The 20,020-nt window shown below is 36.3% G+C and overlaps 1 protein-coding gene across 1 annotated transcript; it reads right to left on the reverse strand.

Moving 5' to 3' along the window:
* Positions 1-11,931: 11,931 nt before the first annotated feature.
* Positions 11,932-20,020, reverse strand: LOC129254121 (dynein light chain roadblock-type 2-like). The gene is made up of 4 exons (XM_054892574.2): positions 19,949-20,020; positions 18,344-18,419; positions 16,489-16,656; positions 11,932-15,197 (listed from the first exon to the last, which is right to left on the reverse strand). Exons 1-4 carry the CDS (start codon positions 19,949-19,951, stop codon positions 15,148-15,150), a joined length of 297 nt encoding a protein of 98 aa, XP_054748549.1. The 5' UTR covers positions 19,952-20,020; the 3' UTR covers positions 11,932-15,147.

Raw genomic sequence — 20,020 nt, forward strand, 5'->3', positions numbered from 1 at the left:
CCCATGCACGGCGCCGCACCCAACGACACGCTGGGCTAAAAGTTCCCGTAATTTGCTTTCAGACCGCCAAAATACCCACGACCTTGGAAAAATCCCCGCGAAAGTTCTCGTAATTTCGCCAAGTACCTACTATTTATCGGGTATTTTCTTTCGGGGATATTACGCGTAGTTTGCTTTCAGACCGCCAAAATACCTGGTATTTTCTGATCGGGGTAAATTTCCCGATCAGAGAATACCTGGAACTGGCGAACTTCGAGGCGGTCTGAAACCACATGTAGTGAAGTTGTCAGTACATTACGATATCGAATATATTTCCTATTAAGTTTATCATTACCGGACTGTTTCTTATATTTGCAAAATATAAGAAACTAAATATAAGAAACTTAACTATAAGAAAATAAATTGTTTTACGGTTGATAGACTTAAGGAGAGATTTACAGATCCAGGGGAGCGCTCTTTTTTATATGTGGAGCGGGAAAACTTCTTAAGAGGGATTGTAGCGGTGTGTAAGTAGACGTAAAAATATCAAAGAATTTGTCAAAACAAATATCCGAGTCTTGAATGTTATAAATAGCATTCCAGTCGATCTCAGTTAATCTCTCCCCAAGTCTATTTGAATTTTCTTCTGAAATGTCTCGAACATTAATTGATGCAGATTTATTATTATCTCTGCCGAAAAATAGCTCAACAAAATAAGGGAAATGGTCTGACAACAGAGGCGTCGATCCGGGGGGGGGGCTATCGCCCCACCAAGGAAAATATGGGGGCAAGCATAGCATTTTGCCCCCCCCCCCCAATAATTCCGTACGTGCAAAAAGAAAATAAAACTATAAAGTTACACAGATATTGGCAAATTAACCAGATACAGTATAAAATTGTTTTTACATCTATAGTACAATACAAAATTGTGATTTTCCGCGCGCTCCGCCCGGGAAATGATTCCATTTATCATTTGAACTTTTGTTAAGGTACATTTACGCAGGATTTTCAATATATAGGCATTCTTTTTTTTGCCGATGAAACAAGAAAATGGCAAATGCTTTTTATATAGGCGGATCCAGGTGAGTTATGTATATAACTAAGTTGATTTTTTTTAAATACTTATTTCCCTTTTAATGACAGTTGTATAATAAATTTCGGCTCGCAATTTGTGCTCGCATCGTTAGAAAATACATGTACCTATGCATCCTATATTCATGATTTTAAAAAAGGTGTCATGGTCACAAGATCGAGGAGAGATAATTATGCAAATAAACTTGGAAGAGGAAAAGAATGGGATAAAACCACAAAGTGATATTTAAAACATGAAACTTCACCAATAATGCAGCTGTTGCATAAAAATGAAAAATATCGCATTATATGGAGAGAAAAAAGATTCGTGATTACCAGATAATCAGAAAATACAAAAACTGAAGATTTACCTCACGACATAAATTTGAAATTATGTTGAGAAGTCACATTCTATAACAATTTTCTTCGGCAGAGAGTAGCATTCAAAATCTTACTTTTTGTATACAATGCTCTTATTGGTCAAGCTCCTGCATGGCTACATTATTGTTAAAGGACAAGTCCATTTGAATTGAAAGAGAAAAATCCAACAAGCACAACACTGAAAATTTCATCAAAATCGGATGTTAAAATAATAAAGTTATGACATCTTTAAATTTCGCTTAATTTCACAAAATAGTTGGCCAAAGTTCATTGACCTTACATGACCTTTGACCTTCATCATGTGACCTGAAACTCGCACAGAATGTTTAGTGATACCTGATCAACCTTATGTTCAAGTTTTAAATTTCGCTTAATTTCACAAAATAGTTGGCCAAAGTTCATTGACCTTACATGACCTTTGACCTTCATCATGTGACCTGAAACTCGCATAGAATGTTTAGTGATACCTGATCAACCTTATGTTCAAGTTTCATGAACTAAGTTTATATATTTTCTAAGTTATGATGACATTTCAAAAACTTAACCTTAGGTTAAGATTTTGATGTTGATTCCCCCAACTTGGTCTAGGTTCATTGACCCTAAATGACCTTTGGCCTTGGTCATGTGACCTGAAACTCAGGCAGGATGTTCAGTAATACTCGAGTAATCTTATGGCCAAGTTTCACGAACTAGGTCCATATACTTTCTGAGTTATGTTGTCATTTCAAAAACGTAACCTTCGGTTAATATTTGGTGTTGGCGCCGCCGCCGTCGGAAAAGCGGCGCCTATAGTCTCACTCTGCTATGCAAGTGAGACAAAAAAAAACTCCCTCGTTAAAACAGGTCGGGAGAATGATACAAACATAGGTTATAAAGTAGACATAAATTCATAATGTGATAATTGAAGCAAAATAGTGAAATAATGATAATAGTTGGTTATTTAATGTGTACATGATGTAGGAATATTGCGCTTACAGAGTACAAGTTACGTGATATAAAGGAACACGTTACAAAATGGGTTAACAAAATCTATAGAATATATGGTGTTGATAACATATAATATACAAGCATTGGAGTTCAATAAACAAATCTATAAGTTGTGGAGAAAGTTGAGACAAGAATATAATTTTTTTAAATCACAAAGAGGAAGGCTCCCTATATTGAGAAATAGAGAAAGGGATCATGTCTAAAAAGCATTATGCAAGATAAATCATATTAGGTAAGAAGGCATCAAATTATATATGAAAACTGTCATTATCTGTTGAATCATTATTACTGCCATATTTGATGTTTTAAATATCGGTATTATCATTCTATTATTACCATTATCAAATGTTGTGGTTTCATATGTTCGTAAACTCAAATTTCAAAATACGGATATTAAAAATGAACTAAACACTATATGTTTTAGAGTTTTGAAAATAAATCGGAGCAAAGAAGATTAAGATTATCTCCGCACTGTAAGAAATATTGCGTAAAATTTTAACCAGCACGAGGGTAGTTATGTGTCCAACCAATTTTGGGCAGTATTTTACCCAATGCGGAAAGCATATTGTCCAGTAAGTTTAAAAACTAAGCAGCAATTTCTTTAGAATGGGCCAAAATTTTCATCACATTGGATAAATAAAAATGCCTAAAATAAATGCCCAATGTTGGTTGGACACATAATTACCCTCATGGAGCATTTTTACCCAATATTTTTTTAGAGTGTATCCACTTTTTTTTTAATTGGGAGGCTGATATGCCTCCTCGATGAGCAAGAACGTTATTCATGATAGGCAGCCAATGTGATAATAATCATATTGAAGGAAACTTATATAAAATTACATGTACAAAACTTATATAAAACTTACATGAACTTATATAAAACTTATACAAAACTTATATAAAACTTATATAAAACTTACATGTACAAACTTCTGACAGTCCTTTCTCGTGTTAAGTACCGGTTTATATAAAACTTATATAAAACTTATATAAGTTTATATAAAACTTATATAAAACTTATATAAAACTTATATAAAACTTAAGTACCGGTTTATATAAAACTTATATAAAACTTATATAAGTTTATATAAAACTTATATAAAACTTATATAAAACTTATATAAAACTTAAGTACCGGTATATATAAAACTTATATAACACTTATATAAAACTTATATAAAACTTACATGTACAAACTTCTGACAGTCCTTTCTCGTGTTAAGTACCGGTATATATATTTTGTTTTAATACCATGGATACTGTACTACCACCAGAGGAGATACTACGATCGATTAACAGGCACTCAACTCAAGCCTACAGCATCGTGGACTTAAAGTAAAGTAAAGTAAGTAAAATGGATAGCATGGCTTGCATTTGTCATACAGAATACTGAGAATGCAAGTGATAATAATATAACTCATCAGACCCAACGCTCTAAATCGCGAAAAGGACATATTTATGAAAACCAGTGCACACCTTGATCATGAATATTAAAAAATAGCCAAAAACTCCAAATCGGAAAGCAGTTATCCTTGATAATATTAATAACTTAGGCCTACTCCAAGTCTCCACCCCCCCCCCCCCCCATCACCACCCCCAAAAAATACGTTTTCGAAATTTTGAAAAAGGGTTTTCGCTCCCAAATGATAGCGATGTTGGTTTTAAAAATTGACAAGCCCCCCCCCAAAAAAAAAAAAAAATCGGTCAGTCACAAATAAAAGGTGATTTGGGTCAAATCTCTATAAGTTTTAGCATGGCACCCACCGAATTACAAGGAGATGTGAGTGCACCCCCCCCCCCCCAGCACCTCCTCTTCTTAGGGCCATGATGTACTCTTCGATATAAATGATTTTTTTTTTTTTTAATAGACTACGCCAAAAATTGTCAGTACTCACCAAAAATCCGATGCTTTCGATAAAAAAGAATCAATTTACATATGATGGCACAAGTCATGTTGACCGCTTCCGTTGAAAGAAAAAAAATACAAACTTTGTCACAGCTCTGAGCTGTATTTTTATAATAAAGGTGGTTGAATCCTGCAACCGATTTGGTACCGATCAGTTTCTATTTTCTATCCATCGACCAACTGATATCACTAAAGCAAAGGAAAGTGAAGAAGTTATGGATTATATATCAGATCATGCCATAGAGTAACGAAACTTTGAAAGCAAATGACGTCATGTCCGCTAGTATATCTATATGAAAAAACGTAAAGGTAAAGAAATAAATCTTAGTTTATGCAACGTTCTACCAAACAGTCCGGACAATCGAGGCATGGATAGATAAGGAAATTACACCTACATAGCTGGTAGTCGAATGACGTTAATAGTCGGAAATCTATCAAGAAATGGAAATTAAAATCAATCAAAATTGGAAAAGTGACGCGGGAAAAGTAGCAAGAAAATCACCGATTTCTCAGATGAAACAAATAGCAGTAGCCACGAAAGAGCGCAAATAGATATCCCGATCGAAATTTTAAAATGAACAAAAGTGCAAGAACTAGAGGAATACGTGTAATATAAAATCGTTGGTCATTAATTTTAGTCATGTATCCTTCTTTCCTCCCCCCCCCCCCCCGAAAAAAATTACACCCCTCCCCCTATTTGCCTTCAAATGTTTAAAAAAATCCCAAATTGCCGCCACGGGTGGTATGAACCTTTCCTCCTTTACCATTTACCCTTTTTTTGGGGGGGTTCTCATTTAAATACCTTCTCTTAAATGTAATATTAATGTCTTTTCTTGTACATTGATTTGTATTACTTTGTGTTTCTTAATTGTATAAACGTGTAAAGTGATTTTTATAATATACTGTATATATACAGTGCGCATCAAAAAAAAAGTTTACACTTTGAAAAAGCCCTGGGAATTAAAAAATATACAACATGAGGGTAATTTTTTCACATATATAATCTTGGGTTTGGGTCTCATCTATCTAATGAAAGTAAAAGTTTTGACAGAATGTTACACTTGAGTGAGCACTGTCCATTTTTGTAAAGCTCGCAGAAATCTGTTTGCGCAGAAATGCTTGTTTTCACGCTGTGTAAAGGAAAAAGGGCGAAATCAAACTTACCCTGCGAAACATTTCTCATCCATTTCCCTGCACTTTTAGTTAATTGAAACAAAACGGATACATTCAAGCATTTTGTAACAATTTTGCCCCCCAAAATTGAAATTTCAACACTTAGTAAGCACAACCTTTACTTTTTTTGTGCCAGCTGGATCTGAGGACCTAACTGAATCTGAACAAAAGTTAATATCAGACATCTCCAGCATTTTTTCACTAAGTTTGTTTCATTTAAAGTGGGTTTACATTTCATTTTTCATTTAAAACTTGTTTCTCCACACTTTTCCCAAGCTTGACAATGATTAACAAAATGAAAATGAAGCCTAAGCCATTTCATGTAAATCACAGCTCAGTGTAAAGCAAATATCGTCACGATGGCCTCGGTGTGTGGGGGAGTGGGGTGGTGCGCAATGCACTGTTCGAAGTGTTTTGGGCAAGGAAACATTAAAACAGGTACAAGATATCATCAAATCAATGTTACTAGTTAAATTCCACGTGTTCGTCATGATTAAGTTCTACTTTTATTCGCATAACTATTTCAAAGTCCTGCGCAAATCATTTTTCACTAACTTTTCAAAAGTAAGTGGTGCTCACTCAAGCGGAAATATTTTTTGACAGTTATATCGTCATTTGCTTAAATGGATCTGTACCAATGTTAATATGTGGAAAAATCTTCAGGATATTACAAATATATAATTTTACAGGATTTTTTCTAAGTGTAAACTTTTTTTTGATACGCACTGTATATATACATTGGCTGAAGTAAACTTATACCGTGTTGAAATAAGATACAATATATGAAATGAAAATCTTGTGGATAAGGGACACGCGCATTACGTAATAATCTTCATGATTGACTTGACTTGACCTGTTTCATCACAATCATGATCAAACGGATCGATAAACGAGCAGATGATAAATCGTCAACATTAATCTCCAACGATTGTTTTATATTTTTTATAACAAACACGTATTCATCTATTTATTACATTTTTTTCATTTTACATTTCGATCGGGATATCTATTTCCGCTCGTGGCTATTGTTTTTTTTTTCCTTTGAAACATTAATCGGTTATTTTCTTTCTACTTTTCTCGCGTCATTTTTCAAATTTTTATTGATTTAATTTTCCACTATTTGCCGCCTCATTGCTTCAACTTAATAGATTTCCGACTATTAACGTTTTTCGACTCCAATTATGAAGGTGTAATTTCCTTATTTAGCCATACCTCCATTGTCATTATTGCAATGTACAAACTTTATGTTTAGAACGTTGCATAGACTAAGATTTATTTCTATATATACCTTTTCGGTTTTTTGTAGATAGCGGACATGACGTCCTTTGTTTACAAAGTTTCGTTAATATATGGTATGATCTGATATAATCCATATTTCTTCATGTTCCTTTGATTTAGTGATATCAGTTTGTCGAAAGATAGAAAATATGAACTGCATGATCGGTAGTAAATCGGTTGCAAACAATCACCTTGATGATTAAAATACAACTCAACCGCTGAGTGTAAATCAACGATGTCCGGGGTTCGATTCCCGGCACTGCCCTTGACCAATGCATTCTTATGTACATTGCTCTTTTATCTTGCATCAAGACAAGCAAATGGTAATGCTTTAAATGATACCAATTACGTGTGCACGTGTTTTTTTTTTTAGTGTGTTTTGTTTTGTCATTTACTATCACTTTTACTTTGAGTAGAAATTAGTCGCTGGTATAGAATGTAAAACAAATGAGACACTGAAAAAGGGTATTTAATTAAAAGGACAAGTCCACCCCTACAAAAAGTTTATTTGAATAAAAAGAGAAAAAACCAACAAACTCAACACTGGAAATTTCATCTACGTGGATGTAAAATATGAAAGTTATGACACTTTAAAGTTTCGCTTAATTTCACAAAACAGTTATAATTATGCACATCCTTATTGGTATGCAAATGAGGAGACTGATGACGTCATCCACTCACTATTTATTTTGTGATTTATTATATGAAATATGAAATATTCTAATTTTCTCCTCATTGTAAAGTGAAACGATTAATTCCTCCCTGAACATAGTGGAATGAACATTGTTTAATGCTTCAGTCAAGTTGGCCCTTATTGTCAAATATGTAAAAAATGAAATATTATATTATTCAAACAATAAAAAACAAAAGAAATAGTGAGTGATGTAGATCATCGACTGACTCATTTACATATCACTGAGTTGTGCATATCACTGTTTTATGAAAAATAAGCGAAACTTCAAAATGGCATAGTTTATTTTCTAGTTTCTAGATTTCTAGATTTTCTAGTTATTAGTATTAATAGTTTCATATACTTTCTTATTTTACATCCGATTGTGATGGATTTTCAGCGTTATGCTAGTTTGATTTTCCTCTATTTATTCAAATCAATTTTTCTGGGGTGGACTTGACCTTTATTAATGTGCTCTCGCAGTGAAAGCTGAGTTGATATTAGTTTTTGCTCGTGTACGTGGAACAACGTTTGAATCATGTTTCGTATGTTATGACCGTCTGGTTAATACCAGAGCTATGCCCGGAGGGAGCTATGCCGTGAAAAACGCCCTAAAACGGATAATTTTTACGTACGAACAGTGTTGAAAGGGTTGAAAAGGAGGGTGGCAACGCTTTCAAAATTATTTACTGAAGGCGTTGTTGGAGCGGTCGTTTTGATTGGCTGCTTAAAACCTATCTATGAAAAGAAAAATTACGCTAAACAATGTGAAGTATATAAACGTTGTGTTATGTGTTACTTTAAGATTGATCAGAGTGAATGTTGGTTTATGCTTCTTACATGCCTAAAAAGTGTGTATGAGATCCTGAAAATAATTTTATGGCATCAAAATTATCATTAGATTTAAAAAATACTTTAAAATCTGAAAAATATTAACCGTTCTTTATCAAGCTATGTGTAGACTTGGTTAAAACGCAGAGTATATAACACAACGAATGTTTTACTATGGTGAGGGTTTTGGGCTGAAATTATTCTACAAGTAACTTTTATCTCTGGAAGAGAGGGCTGGGTAGCCCTTATATGCATTATCAACCTTCATTTTGTTTACATTATGCCCGAAATTTCATGGAATGGAAGGGGAATCGTCCCCGCCGTGCAAAATTGCAAAAATGAACGGCAATGTACACCCCACACGGCGCGCTGCGATGACTGCACGGTATAAAAATTACCGTTTTTGAACAGGTTTTTGGGGTGATGTCTCAAGTAAAATCGGCTCTAACATAAAAACGGGCAGCTAAATTTGGTATCGACTTAAAGCTTAGACATCGGGCGAAATGATGATGATAGAATTTAAACGGAAATCCACGGAAATCAAAACGTTTCTCATGTAAATGCAAAAAAAATGGATTATATCAGCCCATTTCGATTCCAAATGAGCTCCTTATTCATTTCTCCCCGTATTTATAGCCAAATTCTGGTACCGCTCTGACACCTCCATGCCAACGCTAAACTAAGGTTCATCACCGCAATGGATCGCTACTTTAACGCCCAGCACCGTTCCAGCAATCCCGTGTCCGCTCGGAAAACGCTTACAACCGCTCCATCAAAGCAGTGGTTGTCCAGCGTTCAAGATTTCTGCGTTGGCCTAGCGGACCCAAGCGTTCACGAACTTTCGTCTAGCGGTGCCAAACTTTGACTGGACGTTGTAAGAGCGGTAGTCAAAATTTTGAGCAGCTCAAAACTTTCGGAGCGGTAGGAGGGACCATCAGCGGTGGCCGAGCGTATTCGGCGTTGCCTTAAAGGAGGCCAACTTTGGTTAAACGTTGGTGAACGGTAGCGAGCGGTGATTATTTTTTCTCTCCGCTCCACGATCGACCGCTCCAACAACGCTCGGGCGGTGTGACCAGGCCTTTACATGATATGTGATAAAAGAATGATGTGATGTGGAGCGGGTTTCAATGTACACCATATATCTTTCCGAGTCGTGGGCAATTATTGGTCCTGATCAACAAACGCAGAGGGCAGTTCGTTGGTCCCAAACTCGACGTTTCGACAAGTGTGTTCTTATCATCCGTCTTCAGGAGAATGTGGGTGGCGAAATAAGGAAAACCAAATTCTTAATCGATTTTCGGCAATTAGAAAGCTCAAAAACTAATGATGTGCATGCAAATCACATGACCGAATCTGAATAACTATTTAAACATTATTTTGGCATGATTATTTAAAGGAGGGGTCCTATACTATGTTAAAGATACATGTTTGTAGGCCTATATTCTGAAAGTTTCAACAAAAACAAGCATACTCTCTCGGTTTCATGCTACGTGTAGAATGTGTAATAAAAAGGTGAAAAGGGTCAGTTTGCAGTTTGTTTGTCATTTCAGCAGATGCATTTTGAGGAATTTTGACCAGCAAGTCCAAATTCCATCAAACTAGGGTCATTTCCTTGTCCAGCGTCCGGTCGAGTTCTCTGGGCTGCCGGTCTAAGTCGATTTGCAGTGTTATTTCCCAATTAAGGAATATCATTTCCAAAGAAGTGAGGGGAAGTGATACTTACGTTCAGTTGAATAGGGACAACATAATATCTAGGAATTATGCGTCGCATCTTATATGATTTGAAGTCGGAAGTAGAGCTAGGGGTGGTTACTAAAGACAATAAACATCAATGTTCACCATGTTGGTTCAAGGAAATACAAGAGGTAACTGAGTTAAGTGGCACTGATTGGATCGTACGCAGGGGCGTCGGCTTCGTAAGCATGGGCGTATTAGGGGTTGGTGGCCAGGGGGGGGGGGGCAAGAGCCAAAAATTTCCCGGTCATATCATGCCAGTGGAACAAAAAATTGAGGGGGCGACATGGTGTATCGGGCAAAATATAAAAATGCAAGCGAGCGAAGCGAGCGAGCAAAAATTTTGTGACATTTTTATTACAAAAATCCAATTTTTTGATAGATTTTGACATAATCTTAAAAAAAGATATCATATTTTACCCTTTTCTCTTTTTTTGTACGTCACGGTGAATAGGATTTTTGTTATGATTGTGCGCATCAGGGCGAAGCTCTGTATGCTAGAGGGGGCCCAGTATGGCAAGAAGTAGCTTAATATAAGTACTGAGCGAGCGAAGCGAGCAAGATAAAAAAAAATCACCTTTTCATGAGAATCTAACATGAAAATAGATTTTGACGTGATATTCAGAAAAACAGAATACACTATTCCTTTGCTTTTCTGTCTTTCCTCCTTTTTTTCGGTTTGGTATGTAGAACTTTTGGGGGCCATGGTCCAAACTCATCCATACAACAGTGCTATGTTGGTGGGGTCCGAGCCCCGGAACCTCTTGATATTAAAGCCATTTTAAACCTTACAGATGGCCACTAATTTTAATCAAATTGCTTGTATATTTATATAGCTTTCACACAACACGTAAATTCAATGCAGTTGTGTACCGAATCATCCAAATATTTTGATGGGGCACACCATAGCAAATATGGGGAAATTTGTAAAAAGTCGTCAGGGAGCGAAGCGAGCCAAAAAGAAAAATTTCCTTTTGAAAATGAAATTCTAATTATGTGATAGATTTTTACATCATAGCAAATTTCATGTCATATATATTTTTTATTCATCTCATTTCGCTGCCTCCTTTATTTTCTTTTATTTTCTTGGGACCACCCCCGGCCGGTACGCCAGTGCTTAAACGCAAAGTTTAATGCAGGACGGGTCCATACAGGGGCCGTTATAGAACCCTTTAAAGGTTACAGATGAAGAGCCCCCACTGCACGGGGTCTTGGACAGAGCCCCCGGTAGCTTTGGAGATTTAGCAAGTTTATGATGATATCGTCAATCCTCGGCAGCCCGGTAGTTGTTTTTTTTGTCCCTTTTCTTTATTTTCCAATTTAGATTTTGGCTCATTCCATTCTACCTCAATTTCCCGCTTTTGTTTGCCTTATTGTCATCTTTAATTTATTTCACTGTCTTACTAATCATGCTCATGTATTTGTATATCGGGGAGAATTGATCTTTCTCATTTGTTCTTCTTTCCTTCTTTTCCCCGTTTTCTTTCCGTTTCCCTTTTTATGTTTTTTCTTAAGTTTTCTTTTCCCTTTCCTTTTCGCCCGTTCCTCTTTTTCCCCTTCCATTCCCTTTCTTGCCTTTTTTTTCTCCTTTTCTCTGTTTTTTTATTTTCCCGGTGAACTCCGCCAGGGGAGGCAGCTTGCCCCCCCCCCCCCCCTCCCCCCTGCCTGTTACGCCACTGTTCGTACGTGATCTATAACGCAACAATTTTCCTGGCATTATCAAGGTTATTCCGTCGGAAGGACTTAATTCTCTTCCCTTCTCCTTGTCCTTCAACCCCCCCCCCCTTCTCTCTCCCCCTCCTGCCCCCTTTCCCTCTCTCTCACTCTCTTCCTCTTCCCCTCTCTCCCTCTTTCTCTCATATGTCACTTGACTTGAACTGTACATACCAGCTTCAAGAATGTACAAAGTTTTATACAAAAGTTCATTTTCATTATTTATTTCTATGATAATGAACGATCGTAATAATATCAAACAAAACTGACTGAATCTTAAAATAATTTGAACCCAAACATTAATTGTTAACAGCAGGCAATGGTAATATACAGGGAATAAATACCTACATATATAGGTTGGAAGATAGCATAAACGAAAAAAAGCTTGATCAATTATATAATTGGCATTTGGCAGGAAATAAATTAAAATGATTTCGTCATGTTTTTACAACATCATGAACAAATGGTGCAAATTGGTGAGAATTTCCTATTTCCTTTTTTTCCAAAAAGGAATCATAAATTGTCCGTGTATTTTTCGTACCATTGCTAATAAAATGGTACAAGCAACTGAAAGGAAAAAGAAACTTTGAGATTTGCTTTTTAGATTATGGTATACTGATTTGGTAAGGAAGATATTCTTTGGGTTATATCTTCATGAGATATTATTCATTGTACAGGGTCAAGTGAATACTGTCCCAAAACAACTGCACAGATTCACTGTCAAATCTTGTGTAAATCTTTCGTCATGCATCAAATTAAAATTCTGGTGGCTGATGATGTAAGGATACATACTACACTGTAAAAAATGAAGTGCTAATTTAGTACTTATAGTGCTTGTATAGTGACTGCACTTTAAGTGCTAAATTAGCTCTTCATTTTTACAGTGTAACTGGTATTTCATATGTATTTGTTTACAAATATTCACATACATGCGCCTTTAAATGTCCTACAATAATATAAAGACATGGCAATAGAATATCTTGAATGTTAAAGGTAGACCTGCAGAGTTCTTTCTCTGTAACAAACAATGTGCAGTGAACTAGGATTTTATTAAATAATTTCAACTCTAATTTTCCTTTCCTTGATAAATAATACAGGATTTGTATAGCGCACATATTCACCTTGCTAGGTGCTCAAGGCGCTCCTATATTACACCGGCTAAGCTAGTCTACCGATTCTGGTGCGCACAGCTTTTTGAGGAATTACTTCCTGCCGGTACCCATTTACCTCACCCGGGTCGAGGGCAGCACAGTGTGGATAAATTTCTTGCTGAAGGAAAATACGCCATGGCTAGGATTCGAACCCACGACCCTCTGTTTAAAAGGCGAGAGTCAGAACCACTAGACCACGACGCACCCGACAAAAATATAAATTACACACCCAGAAGTAATTTGATGTCTATACATGAATATAAATCTGAAGTTTATATGTGCATTTACACAAACAAAAGTGATTGAACTAGTGGAAAAAATATTACACATCATTCGATCATCAGGGACAGTAGTAAGCATTATACAAAAAAGGTATCTCTGGAACAATTCTGACATGCCTGAGGCAGAGCTGAGGGCATTTGGACCGATTCAAAGGCAACAAGTCAGTAATTATTCTAATGGGGTGTTGCAAGAAATCTACTGGAAATCTACTTTTCGTCCGTAAATCAATCATGTCTTGCAATTAATCACAAATTCAAGATTGATTGCTTATCTGCTCTTTGAAACAAGGAGTGTAATCTGATTTGCTAAAACTAAAATCAATCGTTCAGTTGTAAAATTGCAACAGAATATTTGCAATTGATTGCCAATATTTTCTTGCAACACCCCTTAAGACTCAAGCAAAATGATATGAACCATATGTTTTAAAAGATATTGATGTGGATCCTTGTTATTTGATAAACCATCCTCATCTTGAAACCAGGGGCCCGTAACACAAAGCTTAGCAATGATCGTAGAACATTTTTCTATGATTGATTGCATCGACTACAATGTACAATCAATCGTCAAAATCAAGCGTACAATTAATAGCTAACCTTTGAGTTACGGGACCCATGACTGATCAATGAAACTAGTCATTAGTACCAGTCATTCGCGAGTTTCCCTGTTATGACTTACTGGTCATGTGATCAATTTCAGCCAATTATTTGATTGGAATCCTCATCATCATTCTATAATATCAAATACTAAATAAGCTGTGCTGGAATCAGAAATTGATAATACAGGGATTTGGTTTTCTTGAGACACGTTTTATGCATGACTTGCTAGTGGATATCGGTGTCGTAAAAATAAACCTAGTCCGGAAGGGCAAAGATTTCCTTACAACCCAAACAAAGAATAGATCTACAGTCATGGGCAATTCAAAACTATCATTAAAAAAAAATAATACTTTCCAATAAAAATGTTTTTACGGAGGACTGCTCATTTATTGCTCTTGACAAAGGACTAAATTTCATGAAATAAATATTTTCTACTGTATATCATACAATGTACAAGTATATACAACCAATTTATTCTAGAGTAGAAAGTAATCAAAGAAATTACAGAAAAAATTGATGCTTCATGGAGCACAGACAGACGTGTGACCTGAAGCAACTACTACAGACTTCCTAGTTTAATATCAAGATTCACAAAATGTTTCAGTTTCCAAAACTTACGATTCTTATAACCTGAATTTAAGGTACCAACAATGGGACATAATTCAGTGGTGTACGCCACCAAAAGCACAGGGATTGGAGGGGGGGTAGTCTTGAAATAATGCCTCTTGAAATGCCTGGTGTTGAGGAAAAAAGAAAGTGTATATAGATCTCAAATTTCTCCTGCCATAGGAACTCGGCAGGACAGCTTTTGCTGGTAAACGCCAGCTGGTATATAGCCAATTACATAGTAAACAGTTTCCGTTAAGTTACTGACCTTATAGACGACAGATATTACTCTCGGGTCTTTTATCTAAGTGGAGACTATGGCAGAGCGGGGATTCGAACTCACAACCTTGCGATTATATGTATGTATTAAGCCTAACATAATAGACGGGGCAATTGTGAATGCATCAAAGCTTCAGCATAATAAAAAAAAGGGGTAAAAACCAAAAAAGAGTTCCTATTGAAATTTTCAAGATTGACATTACAACAATGATGTATGAAGTATCTTCAATGGGAATACAATAAACCTGTACATAACACGGAAAGCGACAATTTCTCATTGTTCAAAATCTACTTTGAACTCTCTCTCAAATAGTCTCCAAATGAATGTTGCAGACCATGGAATGGAGTACTTTTGAGATTTGACCGATTAATAAACCATCCCTTGCCGAAGATATCATACATGTCTGTTGCATGAATCTCAATGGTAGGTATTAAGTGAGATTAAGATGAAAAAGAAGAAATGTCAACTCTACCCCTGGGCAAAATTGCTCCTCATTCTTTGAAGTATAATCAGCATGCCTCCGATGGCTTCTGAGTCACAATCAATATGAAATCTTTGTCTGTAATAATGAGAGAGAGAGAGAAAAAAAAAGGAAAGCAATAAGTAATATGCTTTTGCTACAAAAAAAAAACATTACAAAATCAACCGATTCCGAATAGAAATGTACTTTGAGGGCAAGCATCATGAACAGAAATCAGAAATTTCATTCAATCAAATGTGTGGGATAGTTCACTTAAAAACATATATTCAGAGATTATACTCTACCGTAGTATGAAATAAATTTTATTAAGTGTATTTAGACCTGTGATCTCATGAGCCCTAAATATTATTGCAACGGTCAATGCAGTCATCACTATTCTAATGGGATCTACATGCTGTTGCACGAAGTTCTGTTTATCAGTTTTTTAGATATTGCACTAACAAGACATTTTGAAGGATGTCTTATATGAAGACAGCGAACTTGCTCTTTACGTTTTTTAACTGCTGATATTACACTGGCATCTTGCCATCACTCATTGAGGTACATTTATGTACAACAACATGCAGAATTATGCAGCCCCAGTGGTATATTTCTGCAAATTTCTACAATTATGAAGTGAAACTATATGTATGTGTAAATCAACCAAATTACATGTTATATTCAAGACAATATAGTAATAGCCTTTGCTTTTAATCAACATTTTGATTCATGTTCATTCATGCATGAACAGATATGATTGAGCAAACTAATATCAAATCCAAAACTTTTTGTTATCACTAGCACATAAACACGTTGTAAACATGAACATGGTTCACAATGTTTTTTGTCTGCGATTGAATATACAATTTAGTTGGTTTGTTCCATTTTGTAAAACTAAAAATTATATGGCATAGGGGGAGGGGGTGATTAATTTTGCATGCAACTGTACATGCAGTTGTCCCCCAAAAATCTACAAATATACTTTTCTAGCTAGCACACGTTGACCTAACATTTTTCGTTAGACCATAACCCAAAATGTAATCAGATCAAAAGTGTCATTTATTGGACCTATATCTAGCTTTAAATTACATGAAAATCATCTCTCCATTTCTTGAAATGCATGTATCACATTCAGTTTGGTACACATAGATGGACAACACACACTATTCGCTTCATGAAGCATCCCCTGGGTCCTGTAACACAAAGGTTTTTAGCGATTGATCGCTAATTTCAACGAACAATTCTGATTGGTTCATTGTCAGTCTACTAAGCTAAATGCGCATGCAACGAGGATCTTGATTGGTCTTTTCATTTAGCGATTAATCGCTAACCTTTGTGTTACGGCGCCTTGGTATGCCAACAACACAAACTAAATCAATCAGTTACAAACCTGGTGCAACCATTATCTCGTGAGCTTTGGTACGGACTCTGACGAATGACAAATCATTTGTAGGGTCAGTATCTTGGACACATCTCCTGGCCTTGTTGATTAAATCAACATATCGGGCTGCATAGTGTGTCGCCTTTTCGTTGTTAAATGTCGTTCTGATAGGAATTCCTAGAAATGACAAGCAAGACGGCATATCAATGAAAATTTTATATTTAGAATATTTAAAAATGTAACCTATGTTATGAGATACATACATGTATGTGAAAGGAGAAATACAGGATGTGAGGAACAGAATGCTGAAAGGTTGATAAATTTTGAAAAATAAAGTTATGAATGTTTGAAACACAAGATCACCAATATTATGTAAATTAAAAAATGGCAACTTCATGACTAGATAACAAGTGGCAGTGTCATGTAGGCCTAGTTAATAATCAGGAATTGTGGTTTTCTCTAACACAAGATCACAAATTATTATATTCCATCAAACTCATCATTAATTTTAGTATGTTGGAATTTTGTGGAAATTTAAAAAATTCTGATTGAAAACTTATCACATCACATTCTGCCAAATTTCAAAGCACAATAAGGCTCTGATATATGTTTTGTCATGTGTTAAATATTCATGTTGTGATAAAATGAAATAGCAGTAAGAAATATTCAAAATTATTTATTTTAAACACAAGTCACTTTTCAGTTTTCCAATAAAAATGGCAGCATCACCCATCACCATCAGAGGATATAATGCAACTGTGTATTATTTTGTACTTCTTTAAAAGTAGAAAGCTTTAAGAATTAATTTGCTGTTTGTGGTGACTCTATTGGTCAAATCAGGGTTTGAATTAATCCATGGCCACAGAGGCCATGGCCAATTGTCTTTTCAATTGGTCTCATTTTCCTTAAATATTTGTGCCTTTTCAAACATTTCCTATGATCCAATATGTGTAAATTTTAGAATAGGCATGTGCCTTATAGAAGTTGCAAATTTTACATGCCCTTAATTAAAATACCAAAAAAAATAATAAATTGCCTGAATAATCGGAAGTCCTTGAACAGGACAAAACCATATGAATGTTGCTATATTTCAAAATTGAACTAGCAAGAGCATATTCTGAGAATAAAAAAAGGTGAATTGATTCATGACAATATTGACACTTTAACAATCTACAAGAGTAAAAAAAACCCGGGGGGGGGGCCACTTCCATTGACGAGTGGATACCATGCGCGACCAAAAAAACACGTAAAAAGGATGTCATTTTCAAGATGGGGCACGTTACGTACGTAACGTGATAAGGGTGTCAAAAATACTAAAATAATGAAAAAATTGTATCTATTTCGCTAGGAAAGCTACTTGTTTAGGGTCAAATTTGCGGGCATAATGAAACAAAATTAAAATGTTTCATAAAGGATATCCTTTTTGCCCCAACACTACGTGTTTAGAGTCCAATTTGCGCGAGGTGTGGAAGGTGGGGCCGTACTAAACCAAATGGTGGGTAATGGTAAAGCCGACGACAGACGGACCCGTGACATAACAATAAAATATTGCTGTACTTGTTTAGGGGTTCATTTCAGGGAATAGAGTATCTTTTTGTTTCCAATACTTGTTAAGGGTAGGGTGTCAGACGCTAATACTTGTTAAGGGGTGCATTTTCAGAATATGGAAAATACGTGTTTAGGGTGCTTTTCGAGACCCCATGGTCGCGCATGGTATCCACTCGTCAATGGAAGTGCCCCCCCCCCCCCCCCGGGAAAAAAAATCAACAAAAAACACCTAACCTCAACCAAGAGAATCCTAGCATACTCAGAAATAATGTGGGGGGGTACAAATAGAAGCCGGTATAGTGGCAGGTTAACTCACCCTCACAACTGGCAATTACAACTCCAGTCACACCAGGGTGCTGCATTAACCTCTTGACTATATCTTCAACTTCAGCCTGTAATCAAAATTGAACAATATATGAAGTTCAGTTTATATTGAACAAGTAGAATGCCTCTGGCGGTCTCACCTGCATCACGCGATTCAATATAGCAGCAGTGTTGACTTTGAAAACTACTATAAAATAATTATTCACAAAAAAACACTATTCATATAATGATACAATACGTTCATTGATATTTGACCTTAGAGCCAACATGAAGTTCCTCACACATATAAATAATTCGCTGCCGTATCGCATGCGATATGCGCGAGGTACTGGGTCCGGTCCGAGCTCGGACCCTCGCATGCGATGTTTTGAAATCGGCAGCGAATTATTTATACGTGTGAGGAACTTCATGTTGGCTCTAAATCACCAATTTTGAGACTGATAGAAGCATGGAAAAGAAGTGAAACTTGGTGTAAAGTAAAAATATTAGTTTTAATTGTTTTTAAATATCGTGATGTTGCATGAATTTTATATTTCCCCCCCCCATAAAATCCCACCTTTGTCACTCGGAATATCAGATCGAGTTCACGGTCTCGAAGTTCGGGTAGGTGGAGCGTAGTGTAGCGGTAGTGAAGTGGAGTGCACGAACTTCGCTCGAGGTAGTAGTAGATCTAACGTTAAAACTAGATCTAAGATTAAAAAGTCGAAGTCTGCCGGTGCGATCTTCTAGGACTTTCCAGGCCCAGGCCCTTGACTAGCTAGCCGAGGTAGATTTTTATTTGACTGATCATATACAACAAAATCAATCACCAAGCTCTACGGCAGAACGGGACCTAGACCAAAAGCTTCGGTCTCTGTTAATTGGTTGTTCCGCTGAACTCCGTTGGCTCCATATGGAGACCAAAGTTCTGGCTCGATCTATATTACAGCCAGGGCTGACAGGGGACTCAATAAATATGTTTATGTATTAAGTTCGGATAAAACAGGGAAGTGAATTTGCATGACAGCCGAAAGTAAGTCACTGTTTTTTCCTCTTTTAAATTTATTTTTCCCCGTTTTGTTGCATTTCAGGCCAAAATGGAATAATAATCTTTATTTTGGTAGGCCCTAACTGTTACCTGCTAGTAACTAGTGTTAGGGCTTAGGCCTAGGACCTAGTTCTTAATTTTATATTTTTATGAAATGAAGACAAAAATCGATGAGCCCCGTCGGGGGGATTTCGCATTGTTAACCCCCTAATGGTGGCTGCACGATAGCGAGCCGTCTGTGTACGAGGAGAATTTAAAAAAATAAAAATATTAACAAACTCCTCGAAATTACAGACGGCTGCCAGCCGTCTATACGGGACCAAGCCAGGGACGGGCCTTCGGAGAGGCTTCGGCGGCGGAGCTGAGCTCCCGGTTAGAGACTGGGGTTGCACAGCAAAACGAACCCACACACAACTGACATCTAAGTTATTCCTTTACTTTACTATCACACCTATCGTCATAATTGATTTGCCAGTGCTTTATGAATTATTGAACGAATATACATAATGACCTTCACTCTATAATACTATGAAAATACATGAAATATAGAATACAGACAACATTTCTCACCATATTTCTTCTTCCTGTGTTGTTGTTGCTAGGTCAATTCGTGATCGTAGTGTATTTGCGCATGCGCGATAT

This window comes from Lytechinus pictus, chromosome 2, assembly GCF_037042905.1.
Source record: "Lytechinus pictus isolate F3 Inbred chromosome 2, Lp3.0, whole genome shotgun sequence".
NCBI lineage: Eukaryota > Metazoa > Echinodermata > Echinoidea > Temnopleuroida > Toxopneustidae > Lytechinus > Lytechinus pictus.

Excerpts from the sequence above, each read along its gene's own strand:
- LOC129254121 (XM_054892574.2), bottom strand. Across the intron at positions 16,657-18,343 it reads TGTAATTGCCAGTTGTGAGG|GAATTCCTATCAGAACGACA; the intron begins GTGAGTTAACCT and ends TGTCATTTCTAG. Across the intron at positions 15,198-16,488 it reads CGAGATAATGGTTGCACCAG|ACAAAGATTTCATATTGATT; the intron begins GTTTGTAACTGA and ends TCATTATTACAG.